The sequence below is a fragment of the Ixodes scapularis genome, unplaced genomic scaffold (assembly GCF_016920785.2).
Source record: "Ixodes scapularis isolate PalLabHiFi unplaced genomic scaffold, ASM1692078v2 PGA_scaffold9__187_contigs__length_104089568, whole genome shotgun sequence".
NCBI lineage: Eukaryota > Metazoa > Arthropoda > Arachnida > Ixodida > Ixodidae > Ixodes > Ixodes scapularis.
The window spans coordinates 58,147,632-58,167,534 of record NW_024609884.1 but is presented as its reverse complement, the minus strand read 5'-3'; the positions used below and the strand labels follow the sequence as shown (position 1 = coordinate 58,167,534).

Below are 19,903 nucleotides of genomic sequence, written 5' to 3'. Positions count from 1 at the left end.
CATGAAATGTGCGTTTATGCTCCAAAAGTACTTTGCCCTGCTCCAAAATGGACTTTCGACTGCTCCAAAAGGTGGTCCAAAACGACTCGAACCAATCACATTACTGTAATAACGATAGTGAGGTTACGAAAAACACCTTTTTTCCCCAAATCAATCGACGCCTTAGGAGGTCCTCATGAATTCGGGGTCACCTTAGATTTCAATATGTTTGGAAACGTGCAGCCCGCATCTGGAATGTACCATATACCTGTCCGGTCTACCAGCCGCAAAATCCGACGAATGATGTGCCCCACGTTCTTGGGTTCTATCGCAGATGCCAGGGACAGAATGCGGCGAATCGTAAGCGGCCGTGTCGGAGGCCCGAGAAGAAGGACGAAAGGTTACGCACATTCGTTTTGCCGCGACGAGTTGAAGTCATTTAAACGCACCGACCCACGTTGGAGCACGTGTGAGCTTGGTTTCTTTTTGCGGAATGCACGGCAACTTGATTTTCCTGCAAAAAGAAAAGCTAGCTAAATCTATCTAAGGAAGAATATCTTGCTTCTTTGCGTATAATAAAGCGCCCCCAGCAATACGGACCCATTGGGACCGCCGACGTCCCCGTCCATGACCTGCTGTTGCCAAGTGGTTCAAGTGCACGTGATCATGGGACCTTTTCTACTAGATAAAAATTCCCCTTAGATCCTATTGGAATTTCAACTGGTTTTAATTGGGTTCACCTTCCATTTTGATTTGGAATTATTTTTTCCACTTGGACCCTGAATGGGTTCCAAGTGGTTTCTTACCATTGGCAGTGACCGATTGGTTGTCCGAAAACCTGATTTGTACCAATGGGACAATTCCAGTTGGAACCTGATGAAAATTTTCAGCTGGGGGGTCTTCAAAGTTTTTGACTGAGGGGCCGGAGAGCCCTGCTCTAGATGATGGGTTCTCAAACTGAAAAAACAGTTTCCAAGCACTTTTTCATCAGATGGAAGCCACCTTTTGATGCGTAACTGTGAGTCAAACACTTCCTTAAATGTGCATTGCTCTTAAAGGTCTGTAGGCTTCTTTACTGCTTAAGAGCATTAATACCGAGATTGGGAGGGGTTCCTCGGCTACCTGTCTCGGAAAATAGCGTTGCCTCGAGATTGAAAAGTTTGTAAAGCCCTGCTCTAGGATTAGAGTTAAATCTCAATATAATTTCTCGGGACTACTGAAATATAGCTATAAAGAACTCGTAAATCGGCACTATAATAATTAATATATTTTCCGGACTGTAGTCCGCACTTGGTGTCTGCAACGGCGATTTTGCTGTCAAAAATAAAAGTGTTTGCTTAGATAGTCTGCACCGAGTGCATAGTCCGCATGCTGTGCATATTCCACGACTTGTGCTTAGTCGACGCGAAAACCTTCTCATACTACAATGACGTCTGGTTTCTTAGCTCACAAAGAAGCTCGTATCATCATTAACATTCTCTTATCCACAAAATCTGTCGCATCTCGCCATAATGAACGATCCCGAAAAACAATCCGGAGAATCAAACCAAAAAAACCCCATCGGCCGACATAACGTAATGTGTATGAGATGAGGCCTAGGCCTAGCGCACATGTGCCGAGTAATGTTTGCCAGTGATGTCTTTGGAGCCGCCTATACTCTGTTTCACAATAGCTTGGCGAACCGTGGAGGATGCGGCCCCTGGATCCAATAAGAGTGTTGGAGTGAGTCACGTGATAACACCCCATGGTCGAGGCCACGGAGGCATCGTTACTGCCACAGCAACAACGCCGTCCGCAACAAAAAGTAGTTCTAGGTTTCTTTTTTTTTACCGGCGATTTGACTCACGCGATTCCATCTCTATCAAGAACATATAAAAGATACGGGAAAAATATTGATGAATTCATGAGTTTCAGGTATATTTATGCCGAATGCGCTCCTGATTGTTTTCTTCTTGTAGCGTTGTGGCCGTTGGCAATCACAGCCGGTCTGCTCAAAACATTACCTTGGCATTAGCACCCGCTACAACAAACGGTAAATTGAGTTTATGGTTGTCTTACAAGCTGTCCCCGAAGAGCTTTGCTAGTCTAGCAGACGGCAATGTTGTAGCAGTGGATGTTTATTTGAAGTTGGTTGGTTTCGCAGCAGACGACTCTTGCCAGCAGACGACAGCAGGTTCCTTGGTGTCACGTGCCTCGCTCCGACACTCTTTTTGGGTTGCAGGGCCTTTAGCCTCCACAGTTCACTAAGTTATCGTGAAACGGAGTATAGTGGCAGAAGCTGCCAAGTACTGGGAGCCTACTGAATATTTTTTTAAACTTTTTTGGGAAATACATTTGTAATATTTAGGTGTTTACTGCATAAAAGAGCAATTTAATTATGTACATTTTCCTGAAATATTCCGTGTTTTGAATTTGTACAACTGCAATATTTTTACATTAAAAGCATAAAAAATCGTAAGAGGATTTAGAAAATTTTCTTAAATGTGCAGTTAATCTGACGTTTGCAATAAGGAGATTAACGGTATAATGGGAACTCTGCGGCGGACAGCATCGCCCAAGCGGGGCTCGAGTTTCGACCAGCTTCTCCGTGTATCCGCACGCAGGAAGAAGGACAAAAAGAAGAGTGCCGCGGCAGAGGACGCCGTGGAAGGCAACTCCTGTTTCGGGAATGTGCCCCATAATGACGAGACGCCGGCGAGCGAGGTGGTGGAGCGGCTGGCACAGGCGGCAGGTGAATGGACTGCTGTGCTGCTGCCAGAGGGCGAAGGCGACCTCCTGCAAGGTGGGTAGGGCCCTCAAAGTCCTCGGGTGGTCCAAGTGAAAAATTTATCTCGACCCTATGGATGTAGGCGGTATACATAAAATGTGCTTTCGTGGCAAACTTTGGAAGTTGTGGCAGACTTGGCAGTTTTTTTTTGAAGCGATAGCTTTATAGGCCCAACCACACTCAAGATTGTGAAATCAAGGTCACAAAATGCCCGTGGCTGAAGCTCGTAAGTGCCGGCAGCTGAATCTGATGTGACTTGACGTCGTCTTCGACATAATCTTAGAGGTCGTCCTAGACATTGTTCTAGAGGTCGTCCTAGACGTCATTCATTCATTTGATTGTCCAGATTCATTTACTACCGTAAAAAAGATAGTTTCGGTTTAACAGGGAGCTTCCCCTCTCAGTTCTACAAATACGTTACAATAGGCAACCGAGAGGAAATTTTTGTATTCTGTGCAAGATGGCGACATAGATGGGACTTAATGGGCGAAGCCAGAAATCGAATATGGCTCCAACAGCGGCGCCATAATGATGTCACGCACGCAAGTCAAAAGATTAGTCTTGTGCGAATAGTGGATTTTGAGTTCGAAACAAATTCGAAGCGAATAGATGTTTTGCCCGAATATTTTCGATTAGAATATCGAATAGTTTTTCCACGCCTTTCACTACCATTGCATAATACTTAGATGAAAACCCAGCTAAACTTGTGAAGGTTGTTCCACTTGTTTATTTATAAACTAAGTTTAATCTATCTATATTTATCTGTGACCTCAGAAGGTCTGGTGTCTTGGGATGGCAAGTAAACAATGGATTTGACATAAAATGAATCCTGTAGAGATGGCCAGCTATACCAAAAGGAGTGAATTTACAAATCTTGCTATATAAAATATTCTTTCTTTAATCTCAAGTTAAAAAAGAATGAATCATGCATGATGAACACAGGTTGTAAGGGCATTTCTGCCTAACATAGTATACTCTTGCACAACAGTTTAATTTTGAAACTTTTACTACATAGTAGATACGCACATTCACAAACTTTTAATTTATTTTCGAATACAGTCGGCACGGGTGCACCATCCCGCTTTGAATGTATGCTTTACTTCCAAGCACGCAATTACAATATTCATACTTTTCCAAGTGTTTATCGCGGTGGGTTACCCCATTGAGTGTGCTTCTTACCAAGCACCAGTGCGCTGCGGAGAAGCAACACCCGCGGAGCTCGCTTCCACGGGTATTGCTTCTCCGCAGCGCACCGGTGCTTGGTGAGAAGCGCACTCAACGGGGCTAACCCGCTGCAATCAACACTTCGAAAAACGCGAATAGTGCAGTTCTTCTCGAAGCGAATATCGAATAGTGTATTATTCGGAACTACTATTCGAAATTTCGAATATTCGCACAACCCTACAAAAGATGACATCTGATATGCTCAGAAACCCGTAAGATGGCCGACACGATTAGGCTCTAGCATCGCCTCTTGCACCGCGGTCGAGGTTTGGAGCCGTACGCCGACCCCGTATGTTGCCTGTGCTATCGTATGTCGTGCTACAGGGGAGAGTCTGAGGCAATTATTTGCAACTTCAATTGGCCGTGTCTTTATACGATTGTCAAATGATGAGCTAAAGTGCTGATCCGCTCGCAGAAACAGGAGGCTGGAAATATATGCGAAATGAATCGCCTTTGTGTACTTGACACGGTGTAAGAAAGGAGATTATCTGAAGACACTCTGCCACAAGGGCGACAAACAAATGTTCGCTCCTACTCTCACCTCCAGTACTCTTCGATGTAGGTTGCTCTTTACTGAGATATTCTCAGAAATGGTTGTCAAGTGCCTTGTACTACAACGAGAGGAAAACATCACCGACAGAGATACGGGTGGAAATTCAGTGTTGAAGAGTGTGTGTGTGTCTATTATCAAGCGCTCTGTTACTCACAGGGGAGGGCCTTCAATTTCCGGAGGGTCTTGCAATGCTCGCTCGCCGTGAACACCGTGCCCGCGACAAAGCTTTCTTCCTCCGCGGCGTGGGTGACTGGTGGCTCTGCTTCCTAATTTTCCCCCACAGCGCTGCTTGTTTCATTGCCGGGACAGGTCGCCGGAGGCACCACTGCTTGGGTGGTGTCGAGTACCGCCGCCGTGCTAGACTCAATTTGCTGCTTCGTTGCGTTGCACAAGTTTCACGAAAACGAGCGGTCGTTTCCTCGGTGCTTTCCCTGGCGGCTTGGACAACGCCAAGTACAAGTACTTTGCAGACATGAAAAAAAATCGATGGCACCTCATCTACCGAGAGTACTAACCATTCAGTGCGTCCAGCAGTACTTTTCTTTCATGCTCTATCAATAGGTTTAGAAAATCAGATGTGGGCTGAAATATTTTTTGCAAACACAATCGCTGGGCGGCAGCTTGCAGTCGGAGCAGGGAATTGCACGACATCATAATGCGAGATGATTAGGGTCCGCGAGTGCTTTAATTAAACAAGACTCACTTTTTACACGAATGGCACCGAGAGCTGCAATTCGGTACAAAACATTTCTTGCCCATTCTGAGGAGCTCGACACACGGAGATAGAGAGATGCTGGCATGCAAGCATGCAAGTGGCGAGAAAGTCTAAACTTAAAGGACACATGCAAAGGAAAAAAAACATTTTTTTAAAGCAGCTTATACTGTATTTACTCGCACAATGAACACACTCGCGTAATGAACGCACCCCCCAAGTCAGCTCTCAAAATTTCGACTTTTTTTTTCACTCGCATAATAAACGTACCCCCAACTCGGATGTCAAAATTTTGACCCCCTCCCCCCACGCGCGAAATGAACGCACTTTTTTTATCCCGGTGCAGCGAGGTCGCGAATGCATGGGCAGCGTGAGCGAAGAAAACCCCTTGCAAAAGGCGTTAAAAAAATTCGCAAAGATCCAACGGGAGCAAAAAAAAAAAAAAAAAAAAAAACATAAAGAGGAGCTTTTTTTTTTTTTTTTTTTTTTCACAGCGCAGCCTGGATTTTGGGTTCCAAGGAGGTAAGAAAGAGAAGCGCTCTAAGCGAACGAAACAGCTTGCGAAAGGCAGCAAAAAGAAAAAAAAAACACGGAACTAAGAGAAAACAAAAACAAAGAGAAGCTTTGTTTCTTCTTTTTTTTTTTTTTTTTTACACAGCGCGGTTTGGTCACGGGGGGTCGCGCGCAGCGCGTAAGGAGTAGAGTTCCTGTATAGCTACCTACGGTAGCAGAGTTGCGCATTCAGCCTCGGCGCGTGGCCGTAGCGCCGGCTTTCCCGCACGAGCTGGACGCTTTGCTCCTCACGTGACTAAACTTGGCGAATAGCGGCGCCGCGCGCAGAGAGATAAGAAGTTACTTCGATTTTTCAGGATAAAAGGGCCCTTCATTATGCGAGTAAATACGGACGGACGCAAAAATTTTACTTCGCGTAATGAACGCACCCCCCAACTTTGCATCGATTTTTCGGAAAAAAAGTGCTTTCATTCTGCGAGTAAATACGGTAGATGGAAAAAGGATGTCATGAAACGATTTTACAACAAAGAAAAAAAAAATTTAGAGCTATATTTAGTTGCATGGACATGGACAAAATCTGCCCCAAAAAGTACTTCGGGGAGGTCCCTTGCCTAACATTGCGTTTTGGGCGGTGCCATGGTGGAAGGCATACACTTTTTGGTAAGCATTCGTGAAATGTCAATCTTACACCCAAATCCAACAAGCTACAAGCTTGTTCAACCTCTGAACGTTGTATGACAGCAAGGTGGTGTGTTCTTTTCATAATGTGAGCGATGTTTTAAAGCATCGTACAACATTCTCTAAAGCAGACGGTGCGTCTGTCGTCTGCTCCCTGTGGCCCCCCCGGCAACAGTGCCGCTGTGGTCGCCCGGAGAGAAGAGCTCACGGGAGTAGAGGCGAACACAATCTGGTCGTACACTTTCTAAGGAGCGTAGGAGAGTGTCTTCACCTAACCTCCTTTCTTAAACCGTAGTACGTTGAGTAGCTGCATGCCAGGTTACTGCTGGGGAAGATCCTGGTAAAGGAAAATTGATGGAAAACTCACCACCATAAAGCCGGTCGTGGGAAACTACGGCATACCACACCTGCACCCGCAAAAATAAGCGGCCCAAAACATGTGCCAATAGTCGAGAGGTCATGCCTCCTTGCTACTGATTTCGTCAAATTATGATTGTAATTTTTTTGTTTGCTTCACTTTATGTTTTATCATAATTCTAATTCCCAATGAGGCTCCACAACGAATGGGAGCCGCGGTGGGACGAGTAGCATGGTTCCGATGGTTACGTAACGACAGAAGACCGGTATATATTTGAAACAAAAACTACCTTTAGTCCGTTGCAACCTAAGAACGAAGGGCGAGGGGAAGCAGACAGAACGCTAAAGAGAGAAGGTTTCCCCCTCTCTCCTTCAGCGTTCCGCCTGCTTCCTCCTCTCCGTCCCGTCTTACCCTCGCCCTTCGTTCTTAGTCATCACGTTACGTGACATACTTTGGGCTGCCCTCAACTTTCCCAGAGCCTGTCTGAGGTGACTTTGTGTTCTTTTTTTTTCTCTAGTTCCGACCGGCGATGCCCTGCAAGCGGACAGGAGCGCCATCACTATGAGGGAGGACGTATCGAGTGTGCGGTTTGAAGAAGAAATTAACTTTGAGGTATTTGCGCTCGTTTTGCCATTCTCATGCCATAGAATCAGACTAAAGACAGTTTGGAAATCTATTCTCGACAGAGTCAAAAGATTGCACGCAGTATTCTTTCCAAATCTTTGGGCGCTTTTTTTTTTGTGCCGGATACGATCACTGGAAACTCTGCGGCAACCACCAAGACCGAAACGTGTTCTGGGCACCTGAGAGAATGTGGACGAAGTGTTGGAGCCAAACACAATACGGAGGACTGCGGCCAAGTCTGGAAACGTTTACTCAGTTTGTGGGACATGAGGTGCGGTCGACTCCGTCCGAAATTCCACGCGTTAGTCCCGAAAATCGGACTTTGAGAATCTCCTCGGGGTGCCCTTCGAGGGACCACTTGGCAATTGTAGAGGCTGCCATCTCTGCGACAGTATGTTTAGCGGCAAGTTGCGCCCTCCTCACATTACTCGCACAATGAACACACGCGTAATGAACGCACCCCCTAAGTCTGCTCTCAAAATTTCGACTTTTTTTTCCACTCGCGTAATAAAGGCACCCCCAACTCGGACGTCAAAATTTTGACCCCCACCCCCACGCGCGCGAAATAAACACTTTTCTATCCTGGTGCAGCGAGGTCGCGAATGCATGGGCAGCGTGGGTGAACAAAACGCCTTGCAAAAGGCGGTAAAAAAAATAGAAAAGATCCAACGGAAGCAAGAAAAAAAACATGTAGAGGAGCTTTTTTTTTTTTTTTTTTTTTTTGGCACAGAGCAGTCTGGACTTTGGTGTCGCGCGCCGCGCGCAAGGAGGTAAGAAAGAGAAGCGGAGAAGCCCTCTATGCAAACGAAACAGCTTGCGAAAAACGGCAAAAAGAAAAAAAAAAAAAAACACGGAACTAATAGAAAACAAAACCAAACCAAAGAGGAGCTTTCTTCTTTTTTTTAACAGCGCAGTTTGGTTAGGGGGGGGGGGGGGGGGTGGTCGCGCGCCGCTCGCCGCTCGCCGCGCGCAAGGAGGTAAGAAAGAAGCGAAGCCCTCAAGCAAACGAAACCGCTTGCGAAAGGAAAAAAAAAACAAAAAAACAATTAACTTACGGAACTAAGAGAAAACAAAAAACAAAGAGGAGGTTTTTTTGTTTTTTTTTTGCACAGCGCAGTTTGGTTACCCGGGGGGGGGGGGGGGGGGGGGAGGGGGGGGGCGGCGGCGTCGCGCATTGCGCGCAAGGAGATAAGAAAGATAAGCGGAGAAGCCCTCGCCTAAGCAAACGAAACAGCTTGCTAAAGGCGGCAAAAAAAAAAAAAAAAAAAAAAAAAAAAACCACCCAAGGAACTAAAAGAAAAAGAAAACAAAAAAAAGCTTTTTTTTTGCTTTTTTTTTTTTTTTTTGCGCAGCCCAGTTTGGTTTCGGGGTCGCGCTCCCGGGGGGGGGGGGGGGGAGGGGAGGGGGAGGGAGGGAGGGAGGGAGGGAGGGAGGGAGGGAGGGAGGGAGGGGGGGGGGGGGAGGGGGGTCAAAGAGATAAGAAGTTACATCGATTTTTCAGGATAAAAGGTCGTTCATTATGCTATGCGAGTAAATATGGACGCAAACATTTTACTTTGCGTAATGAACGCCCCCCCCCCCAACTTTGCATCAATTTTTCGAAAAAAAAAGTGTGTTCATTCTGCGAGTAAATACGGTATATCTAATGCTCTAGAATGAGTAAGGGTGGTTGTCATCTGTCGGCCAGCTCTTCACTGAAGCACTTCTCAAGCTGAAGCACTTTTCAAGAAATCCAAGTTAGGGGCATACCTTTTTGTCCTGTGAATTCAGTTATTGCACTTAGCTTGGGCAGAAGTAAATGTAAGCCATATTTATTTTGAAAAATATATATTCTCTGCCGCCCGTTATCTGTCCAGAGTGTCGTGAGGTCATTGACGGCATCCCAGAGTCTGCTTAGTGGTAAGCCACGGTCATCTGACCCCGCTGATGACTGCACTTTGGCTAGTTTTTCTCTCCGCTTTCCTACTGTTGGCGAAATTTTAATGGCTATATTACGACGCTCCTACTAATAAGATCGAAATAAAACTTAAGGCGTACCATTTTTAAGGTGTCTACTGTACAATGTTTACTATTTGTTTGCATTCAAGGACCTCTTTGCTTCCCTTTAGAAACACGACAACATACCAAAAAATTTTTTGTAAAACTAATTGTGTTCTGTGTACGTTTAGACAGCCGGATGTTGGTCTCAGCTCGAATGAACAGCTGGTATCCAGTGATGGAAGTGCTGCGCCAATTGCGCCAAATTGCGCCAAGGACGCAATCCTGCTACATGTAGCGCCAAATCGTCATTTTACCGAAGAATTGCGCCATGCCTGCGCCGAGATGAGATGTAGCAATAAAAAATAGAAATTGAAGTCTTGTCAGAGCGCGTGGCGGTACCGCGGTATTTTCCGCGCCGCAACTGTTACGCAAACCGAAACTGCGAGGGCGCATTATCATCATCATTGAAAGGAACAACGTTAACAACATCTGAGACCAAAGTTGCAGAGGCAAAGCGAAGAACCATCCCACTGAGCAGCCTATTTAATAAAATAAAAAAAAGGCCGAGCTTGTGGAGGTTTTCAGTGTTGGCCCGCCCTGTTCCCTTGCGCTAGCTACCATTGAAGTCAAAGCTAGCGGGAGCCCAATGCTCTGTGCATTCCTGACTCGCGCGTGGGCTCGTGCAGTGTCGGCACCGTTACGGGCTCCATGCGCACGCTTGCAGCTTCGGCTGCGCTCGCACCGAAGCTGAAACGAAGTATAGATGAGTTGCACCAAACTCTGGATGTAAAGCTGGTAAAGCCTCACCGTTCTTTTCGGAGCACAAAGCACTGCGCGACTCGCGCGTCTGCGGTGTCTGCTCCGCGGGTGTCGCTTCTCTGCAGCGCGTCGGTGCATGACAAGGAGCGCACTCAACTGGTTAACTCGCCGTGATCCGATTGTGACTTCGCCAGCACATCGAAAATGAATCGAAATTTTTGAAGCGAATATCAGATACCGCAATATTGGAAGCTGCTGCCCGAAAGACAACTCTAATCTGAACTAAAACATTCCACAACAGTGAGGGTCGTTAGATGCTGCTGCAGATACCTTAAAAGAAGTGCAGGCTGATAAAACTAAATATCCTGTACCATCAGAACTCAGTGTGACATATTTAATTGTATTTTTTTATCTGACGAGCAGATAAACTGAATTTTTAAAAAATGTTTTTTTTGTGTTTACTTTGTTGAATTTCATATATCCTGTCTTAAAAAGGCGACAGGCGCTGTGTTGCAATAATAGAGATGGGCTTTATATAGCAATGCAGCATTATTTCATCTTCCAAGTAATATGCCAACATATGCCGGACCCTGCTCCAGAAGGGCCACTACCTGCTCCAAAACAACATTTTGCCTGCTACAAGGCCTGCTCCAAAAGGTCAAATTGCACTTCCATCACTGGGTATCCCTACTGTAGACAAGGAATGTAGTCAGTGCAGTCCAACCGCTAGGTTGGGTGGGGTTTTTACCGTGCACCATGCAGCCGCTACACATGACTGCATGCCGGTACTATTGGTCATTCAAAACTTTTCTGCAAACATTTGTAGTCCATACAGAGCTACAGGCAGAGGTAGCGTACAAATGCAAAGAGAAAGTTAAGTTGCATGGCGTTACTGCCAAATGTTTGATCGTGGAATGACTACGAAGGAGCGACTGACCAATGGACTTTTTCCGCATTAAGAGACACAAATGGAGGGTATGCACAGTGCACCCAGTGGGAGGTCAGATAAATGCTCACGACCAAAACTTTATTCAGAGGCGGCTCGCAACACCGACTAGCTTCGCGGGACAAACTTAAAGCTACGCACCAACGGTGCATTCTTGCTCCTGTCTTTTCGATCATAGAATTTCAATTTTTCTCTCAGAGCAAGAGCGAGGCGGCTGAAAATTCGAGCTAAATGAATCGCATCAGTACTGCACAAGTGGCTAGTGCCGGGGAAGTTGACGTTAAATGAGATTTCAAGGGAAACAGAATTGTCCAGAAAACCGAGTCTGCAAACGAGATTCATTAAAGTGTTTTTGAGCCGGGCAGGGCGGTGTGTCGGCATTGCCGAGCAGTCTTGCGCGTTGACCCCTTTTTCTAGTACTGGCATCAAATGTTGCGGGTTCGAATCCACCCGGGAACAGCTTTTTCCTCCGTGCACCAGTCATACTCAGAGCTTTGGCCACTTCGTGAGAAGGGCTAGCGGGACTCTCGGAAAAGGTCCACTGGCTCCGGGCTGGTGGACTTCGTTCGTACAGTGTAGACCGCATATAACGTATGTCACGGGAGTCGTGAAAATCCGCACTATATAAGCGGTACCGCGCTATAACCAAAACATAAATTTTTCAGGCCAAAATACATGCCATGAGACAACTTACCTTTGTAAAACAATTTATTTTATCTTAGATGAAAAATAAAGCTTAGTTTGAGGAAAGTCTTTATTTCACCAGACTAGTACACTTCTCTCTCAAGTGTGTCACACATTTTGAAAGAAATGAATGACTTTTAACGGTGCCGCGGGTTGCGGGCAGATGTTGCGAGCGTTCAGGATTGCTAACCCTAATCACTTTTCTCCGGTGATGAAAACGCATGAAAATTCGCATCCTTTATAAGGTACGCGCCAGTAATACCTTCAACTTGAGCACAGGCATGAAATGCTCCATAAAAAAAATCCAGGTGATGTTCGAAAACACAAATGCTTAGAAAGCACCACTGTAGTTGAAGTAAACAAACACGACGACACGGGCGTCTCTGCTGTTTTGAGAGTGCCGCCACGACATCGCCGCACGAGTAGGTGGATCTTCCCTTCTAGTACGTGCTGGGTTATCATAGCGACACACAACGAAAATTCACAGTCAAGGATAGTGCTTTTACGCGGAACGATGAGCTTCCACTACGCCGTCGACGTCGACGATCACCACCGACGCCATGTTTGCGGATAGAAGCAGCCGGCCCGCGACCGGCATGCAACGTGCGCGAACGGCTGGGTGGGCTTGCCAACGCCTTGCGCCATGAACGACACGTGCGTGCGTCCCTCCGTCGCTATGGTAACTGAAGCCTCTCTCTTCGCTTCTCCCTGCTTCTTCGAGCAACCTCCTTGCCATCCTTGCCCCCCACGAGTGCCGCTTGCGGCTAGCGCCGTCGCGCCGTTATCTGGTGTCGCACAGGGAAGTGTGCTCGCTGCGGTGGTCGGTCGGCGCGCTGCTCCAGAAACCGCACTATAACCGGTTCTTCGCGCGCCTGCATTTTAAGCGGTATGTAATTACATGGAGTTCTATGGCAGGCGAACCGGTGGTTTAAAAAAGCCGCTTTATACCCGGTCTTGCACTATAAGCGGTTAAGTTGTAAGTGGTCTATTTTGTATTTGCTTTTGAGGAAGGACAAGAGCAAGCCGAGGACACGACCATTGGGCTTCCTTTTTAATGCCCTTGGTCACTTCCGGTAACTCACTCTCGTAACAAAAGTATGTCGCACAAACGCTGAAGCCGTGTCCTGGCACGAGGCGCAGTCGGCTGCTGACGCCACATGCCGTCTGTGGCCTGGTTAGCTAACGCGGGAAAGAGAGGAGTGAACTCAAAAGCAGACTAGCGAGCCCGGATAACCGGCCGTTCTTTGTGGCAAACCACACGTAGCTGAGCAATGGCAATAAAGGCTTTTGCTCGTTTCCGAAGGGAAACATACCTAAACTTTTGCTTGTGCTTGCGAAGACTGCCGTGTTTGCTTTAATTCCTTTTTCTACCACTCTTCTAATCTGTGTCCCTCTCCCCCGGCACAGGTTAGCCAACTGGGACAATCGCCCACTTCTCCCTCTCCTTTCTTCCATCACTTGGATATTGGTTATTCAGGAGGTGTTAAAGGGCCTCTCCAGCCTAAAAATAGCTATACTAGGTAATGGTGCCTTGCGCCATTTAACGTAGCATATTTACTCAAATGTAACGCGAGTTTTTTTTTTCAGAATTCCCCTCACCTAAATTGGGGGTTCGCGTTATAATCGAAACGCCTCAAAATTTGCCTTGGCGGTGTCGCGGCACAGGCTCTTTAAAATGGCTATGAGAAATTTTGCAATCTTTGAATCTTGTGCTGGCAACATATACACGCTGGCAACATCCAATCCAATCCTATTCTTGTTTGCGACTCATTGCGCCTGTGTGCCCTTGTGTCGCGGGCTGCTCTTTTGTGTTTCTGCGACTTTGGACTCGAGCAAATGGCAATGCGACAAACTCGGTACGATGCCCGCTTTAAAAGAAGTGCAGTTCTGATGGCTGAGGAAATCGGAAACTCTGACGTTGCTCGACAGAAAGACGTGACAGAACTGACTATCCGTGTGTGGAGGCTCCAGTGTGAAGAGCTCTTCAAGCACAAGTCCGGCTGAAAAGGCAAAGTGGCAGTGTTCGTAATTGAGCATCGAAACCGCCTACAAATACAAATGAATGTTCTTTTTTCCCTCACTTTACTTGCATTACATTCATGTTTTTTTGTTTTCTTTTTTCGCTTTGAAAAGTTACTTTTAGCGTTACAGTCGTGGTCGTGTCACATTTGAGTAAATACGGTACCTTCCGTTACGCTGCCAGATTATGGAACCATAATTACTAAGATTTCATCCAGAAGTTATTTTGAGAAGCTCAGATTTTGATGCGTCACTCGACGAAACCTCCATCGTAATGGGATGCTACAGATATTGATTGTGATGTTGCGCCTTTTTCGGTTCCCCTCATTACCGCGTCACACTCAAAAGAGACGCCAAGCGGCGGGAGAGGAATAGATGACAAGGAGGCTGGAGGAAGGAGTGCCCCAAGGACAACGCTTTCTCGTGGCTTGTTCATCGAGCAAGTTGTGGTACGGGAATTTCCAGATGTTCTTTATTCTTCGAATCGCAAGCCAAAATTTCCTAAACACTTTTACGAAACCTGCCACGAAGTTTTTACATGAAACCAACAACTCCGACGTTAGACTGGGGACCCCTTAAGCGAGCGTTTGTGGCCACGGGTTAGGAAAGTGCGCAGGAGGGTAGGGTGCATAGCTGGGGCAAAGCTGAGGTTTGCGGCTGCGAGAGACGCTGGAGCGCCACGGTCGCCGACCAGCTGATGGCGAATTCCACTGGTCGTTTTGGAGCGCGCCGGGATCAGTTGACCAGATCGGGAATGGAGCGCACGATCCGAACGGGGTCGCGCCGCCTACGGATCCCCTGTGGAATATGACTACTGCTCCGGGATCGGCGAATGCCTTCACGTCATTCACCTGCCCGGAAATCCCCTTTCCGCGGCCGCCGCAGTCGTTTCGAAGACGTTTTCGCAATCGCAGCGTTCTAGTACCCCCACGACGGTGCGGTAATTATTTGAGCCTCTTCGTGGCTGCACCCAGAACCTCCCTCCGGAGGAGCCAAACGAGCTGCAGGAGCTGGAACAGTTGCTGGAGCGGCTGAGCGGAAGCTCGACCTTCCTGGGAGCGAAGCCGCCCGCCGGAGCTCCGGCAGCCAAGTCCCGGCCCACCTCCCCCGCCCCGAGGTGAGGGCCGGCTTTTCGATTGCCTTGGCAACGCGTCTTGATTCCTATTATCGCCGATGGCTTAAGAAACTCGAGGCGTGGCGAGTTTCGTAAAGGGGGGGTGCAACAATTTCCTGACTGCGGTCAAAAATTTCAATTTGCCTTCTGACACTTTTGAAGCAAAAAATAGAGAACCGATTTCAGCTGTGTGTACTAGTTGTCCTAGTTGTCGTGTAAAAAAACCCCATAAATATTGTCATGTGGGTTCCCATGTGCTTTCTCGGAGGACGCTTCTTCTCTCTGCGTACATTATCGGGCGTTATGCTGCACCTTAGAGCCGAGGGCGGTCACGTAAGCTTCTTGCTGTAGTCCCTTCGGCTGCCACTCGCAGCTGCAGGGGGGGAAAAAGCTAGGCTTGTGCTTTGCGATTATGCAACGGAATTGCGACATTTTTTAATCAAGGACATCTTTTCTCTGTCCTCCGGGACACGATAAACAACCTAAAAATTACGCGATGCAAATTCTTTTAATCTTAAAATCATTGCACCCCTCCCCTTTAAATACACAAGTGCGAAAAACAAGGACAGAACAAAGATACGGAAAGGGCAAGCGCTTACTAGGGTGTCTAGCGGCCGGGAAAACCGGGAATTGTCAAGGAATTTTTAATCACCGGGAAAAATCAGGGAATTGTTGGGGATATTGTCAAAGAGCAAGCCCAGTTGGGGAAAATGAGCCGGAAACGCCATTGAGTGCCCTGAGCAAAGACTTGAGGGCTTCGGGACAGATCAATTGGCAATAAATTCTGCTTAGAGCAGAGCGTGGGCTCTGCTCAACCGATGTAGAGTGTGCTACCCGATGCAGAGGGAACAGCCGACAAATTCAGTCCAAGGCTTGGATTGGATTGGATTGGATTGAGGGTGCGACACTATGCTAGATGCAGTTAGAGCTACTAGGTAGATTTAGTAACAAATAGGAAAACCGCAGACCCCAATCCAATCCAGGCCTTAAGCGCAAGTACCCAAAAATGTGCATCTGGCAGCCATGCTGTCATTCGGTCGTTGACGTGTGGGGTTCAGCTTCATGTTTTCATTGCATTTCCGGAAGTGGCCTCTTCACTGATGATGTCGGCGGCAAGAAAGTGCCCATTTAGTCGGGAGTCTGAATATTTCGGAATATGCAAGTTGGATTAAGCCCGTGCAAAATGATCCTCACTATGCTCAATGCCTTTTGTTGTAATGGTCTTGTATATTTAGCCGCCTCTACAGTGAAATGTCAGGGAAAACCTGGAAAAGTCAGGGAATTTCAAAATAATAATTTGCTAGACGCCCTTTTACTGTCATCTGAGTGTTCATTGCGTGAAAAGAGAAACCGACGAAAATGATAAAGACAAAATTAAAATGCTGAAAATATTTGCACAAAAAAAAAAAAGTTATTTTAAAGTTGTATAAATAAAAAAAAAAAGATTAAAGTGAAAAGGAAAGAGAGAGAGAGATGGGAAGAATAAAGCTGCCGGATTAAGGAAGAACACTACCCAAAAAAAAAAATCAATTTCTGCAAAAGAAGTTGATTTTGGAAAATGCTATATTTACACCCACCAACATCTAGAGAGTATTCCCATTAAGTTTCATTAGTTTACACTACATAGTTAATGTTTTATTAATTATTTTTGGTTCACAGATGCTAAAGAAAAGGGGGAGGTTGGAGTACTTTCAATGCATTTTTCTCCGTTCCACCTTTTGGCGTAAATATCACTTTACGAAAACTATAGTTTGTTAATGGAACAAGAGGAAAGACTTGCTCATTCTTTTTCTGAACTGAAATTTTATGGGCAATGCAACTGTGGAATTGTTTTTTTTACTTTCTGGATATCTTATAAAAGATATTAAGATTTTGTCGACGACATAAAAGGCAGATGTATTTGATTTTTCACCGCAATGTTATCGTAAAATAAATTACTTTTTGGAAATCTTGTTTTCACAGTTGCTCTCTTCAGGCATTCTCCTGCAGATCTAGTGAAGAAAAACATTGCATAGTATTACAGTAGTTTTCCTAAATAAAGTCAATGTGTTCCTGATAAAAACAACTATAATTTCTTTTACAATTCATGTACACAGGTGAAACTTTGCACTGCAGTCTGCCTCGCAACTGCCAGTATATACTGTAAATTTCGTTCATATTCAGCGAACGGTTCATAAGTCACTTGGGTAGTGCTCCCCTTAAAGGGCAACTCCGGTCCATACTTTCGATTTTGGGATTAGGACTGTTTTTAGTGCAGTCAGCGTCCCTGAATTGCAAGATGTAATTTGTTTCTCGTTATTGTGCGTAGTTTTAAAGATATCGTCGCCTCAAAGTTTTGTTTGAGGCGCGGCAAACAAAACCGAAACTAGCCGCTCGAGGCCCCCGGCAACACTGGAAATCAGCCGCTATGTGAACGTGACGTCAGGATCGTTCTCTTTCAACGAGTATGCAGGCCGAGCGGCACCTACCTCTGTTGCAATAGCCGTCCAAAGATAGGAGGTAATCTGATTTTCTTTTAATTCTGTATACGTGGTAGTTATCCAGCACATGTAGCAAGAGTTAGTGCGTAACCAAAAGCTAGCGACTGGAAAACCCGTGAACTCGTTCGGTGCCGTGCTCGGCGGCTGCCGCCGTGCGTGTGCTATGCCATACTCGTCACTTGTATACCCAAAAGCTAGCATCTGGAAAAACGAGTAAACTTGTTCGGTGCCGTACTCGGCGGCTATCGCCGTGTGTGCGATCTTCCGAACTCGTCGCTAGGCCTAAATTGTCATCGGGGCTCCGTGGATGGAGCGGCGTTGCTTTACGTCGACCTGCCAGTTACGTGCAGTATTGGGGGTCGTCTCGCTTCGCGAAGCTTTGAGGCTCTCTGGCGTGGGCCGCGGCACCCGAACACTTGTGCTGGGCTGTACACGTCTGTTTTTCGTTTTTTTGCCTCGGACGCGTAAAAGCACAAAGTTCACAGTCTACTCGTCGAACAGCGTTCACCCACACCTTCTCCAATCTCCGGTCCGTTGGAAACTTGTGAAAAAGCACCTCGTGGTTGCGCAGCGGGTTGTTTGAGCAGCCCACAGCGCTACAAGTTGTACTCGGCATCTTTTGAGGAACAGCTGGGCAGTCTTGGGCGGACTGATCGAGTTGCTTGCTAAAACGAGTCTTGAGTCCTCACAAGCAAATAAACAAAAGGCTTATACCAAAGCTACACGACCTACAGATAAAAGCAACGGCTAAACACGCCCACAAGCCGAAGTAGCGGTGGTAGCGGCTCAAAGAAGTGCACTCCGCGCAACGCCCGGACCGGAGGAAAGAAAGAGAATGATGCTGACGTCACGGTCCAATGTTGCTTTAGTGATCGGCAACTTGTTGGCCGCCCGCTAAGGAGCAGCGGCTTGCGGCGGGTCGCATTCTTATTATCGGCATTAGTTGAGAATGCGGCGTCCCCCGGACGTAATATTTTGGCTAGGGTCGTATTTTGTGTCACTACAGCGATACCAGTAATTTATTTCATATTGGGTTTTGGCCGGAGTTGCCCTTTAAAGGGATGGTGAACCGAAATTTGGATTTAAAAAAAACAATGCAGGAGATGTAGGCGGGACGCTACAATCCCTACGACACTACTCGTAAGGCGATATCTCTAATGGACGGCCGTATTTTTGGAAAACGAGGTCAAGATTGAACCAGGCTGACGAGGCGCGTGACGTGAAGCTACCTCGTTTCCTCCTCTCTTCGCTTTGCCCCCTCAAGGCGGCGAGGTGGAGAAGACGCGAGGCCGTTCCCCCTCCTTCTCGGAAAAACATGACATGAACATTTCTGTCGAATGCGCCTCCTTTTTTGAAAAATACGGTCATGCGTTCGAGATATTGCTGTTTTGTGGAATCCAGATTTCGGTTCAGCATCCCTTTAAGGGGGGACACTGGCTAAAGGTTGAACTTCTAAACTACTCAAGTGATCAGAATGAAATTTGCAGGGGAGATTTAACTTCAAATGTAGGCATACTGTGCCAACTTTCAGCTCGCTAGGACAACTTGACATACCTGCATAAGAAGATTTGTCACTCTTCATTAAGAAATCTGTGATATGCAAATGAAGCTATTAAGCATCATTTTAATTGCTTAAATATAAAGTGGGGGATGTGGGACTTTGGGCTATCTAGTTTTTATAACTCAAATGTAAATATTTCAGGAAGAGTGATTACCTCAAAATATGAGATGGATATCTTTTCTATGTAAATTTTTGAAAACATCGTTTTTTCTCAATAAGGACTTTAACTTAAAACAAAAAAAAGTAGATAGCCCTATTCCCCAGTAAATTTCAGCTCAGAAACATCTTGATTGTGGTATCAGAATAATTTTACCTTCAAATAAAAGATTCCTTCGTATGAAATTTGCAGCAAAAAGTGGAACTGAGAAAAATGCATTCAAACATTGAACTCCTTTACTTCATTATTGCCTCACAATGTGTTGAAAATATTTTATATCGACGTAACTATTTGGCGCATGGTTATGAAATTTAGTTTAAGGGTGTATAATTAGTTTCTGAAACCGAAAACCTCAAAATTGAAAAATGAATATTTTCAAAAACTTTTGAAACTTAGGCCCATCTCCCCCCAAAAGGAAAAAAGGTTCTCTTTCTTGGTGAGTGATACAGTTGAACCTCGATCTGACGAAATTTGCGATTTAACAGCATTTTTTCGTCTCCCTATCTTGCTTCCAGTGAAGACAGTTTTATCTCTCGATTGAGCGTAGTCCTTTTGCGCTGCAGTTCTGATTTAACCGAGTCTTAGGAAATCGCACATACACATCCAACAAGGTATCCCATTCACCAGGCAAAGGTGACCCCCACTTGGCTGCCGCCATGTTGTACAATCTTGACCACTAGACATGTGACCGTACGAAATCCTGAGGCTTTTACGCAAAACTGATTTGTATTGCAATTGCTGTAAAAAACACGATAAACTATTTTTTCAATGTTGGTAGCCGCAGAAATCAGTGTC

At 46.1% G+C, this 19,903-nt stretch overlaps 1 protein-coding gene across 2 annotated transcripts in view; it reads left to right on the top strand.

Moving 5' to 3' along the window:
• Nucleotides 1–19,903, top strand: part of LOC8041306 (meiotic recombination protein REC8 homolog) — a 136,204-nt gene that overhangs the window by 34,854 nt on the left and 81,447 nt on the right. For both annotated transcript variants that reach the window (XM_040222932.2, XM_042287358.1), the window contains exons 6-8: nucleotides 2,583–2,761; nucleotides 7,302–7,396; nucleotides 14,771–14,913. In XM_040222932.2, coding sequence (XP_040078866.2) covers nucleotides 2,583–2,761; nucleotides 7,302–7,396; nucleotides 14,771–14,913 — 417 coding nt within the window. The remainder of the gene's footprint in view (nucleotides 1–2,582; nucleotides 2,762–7,301; nucleotides 7,397–14,770; nucleotides 14,914–19,903) is intronic.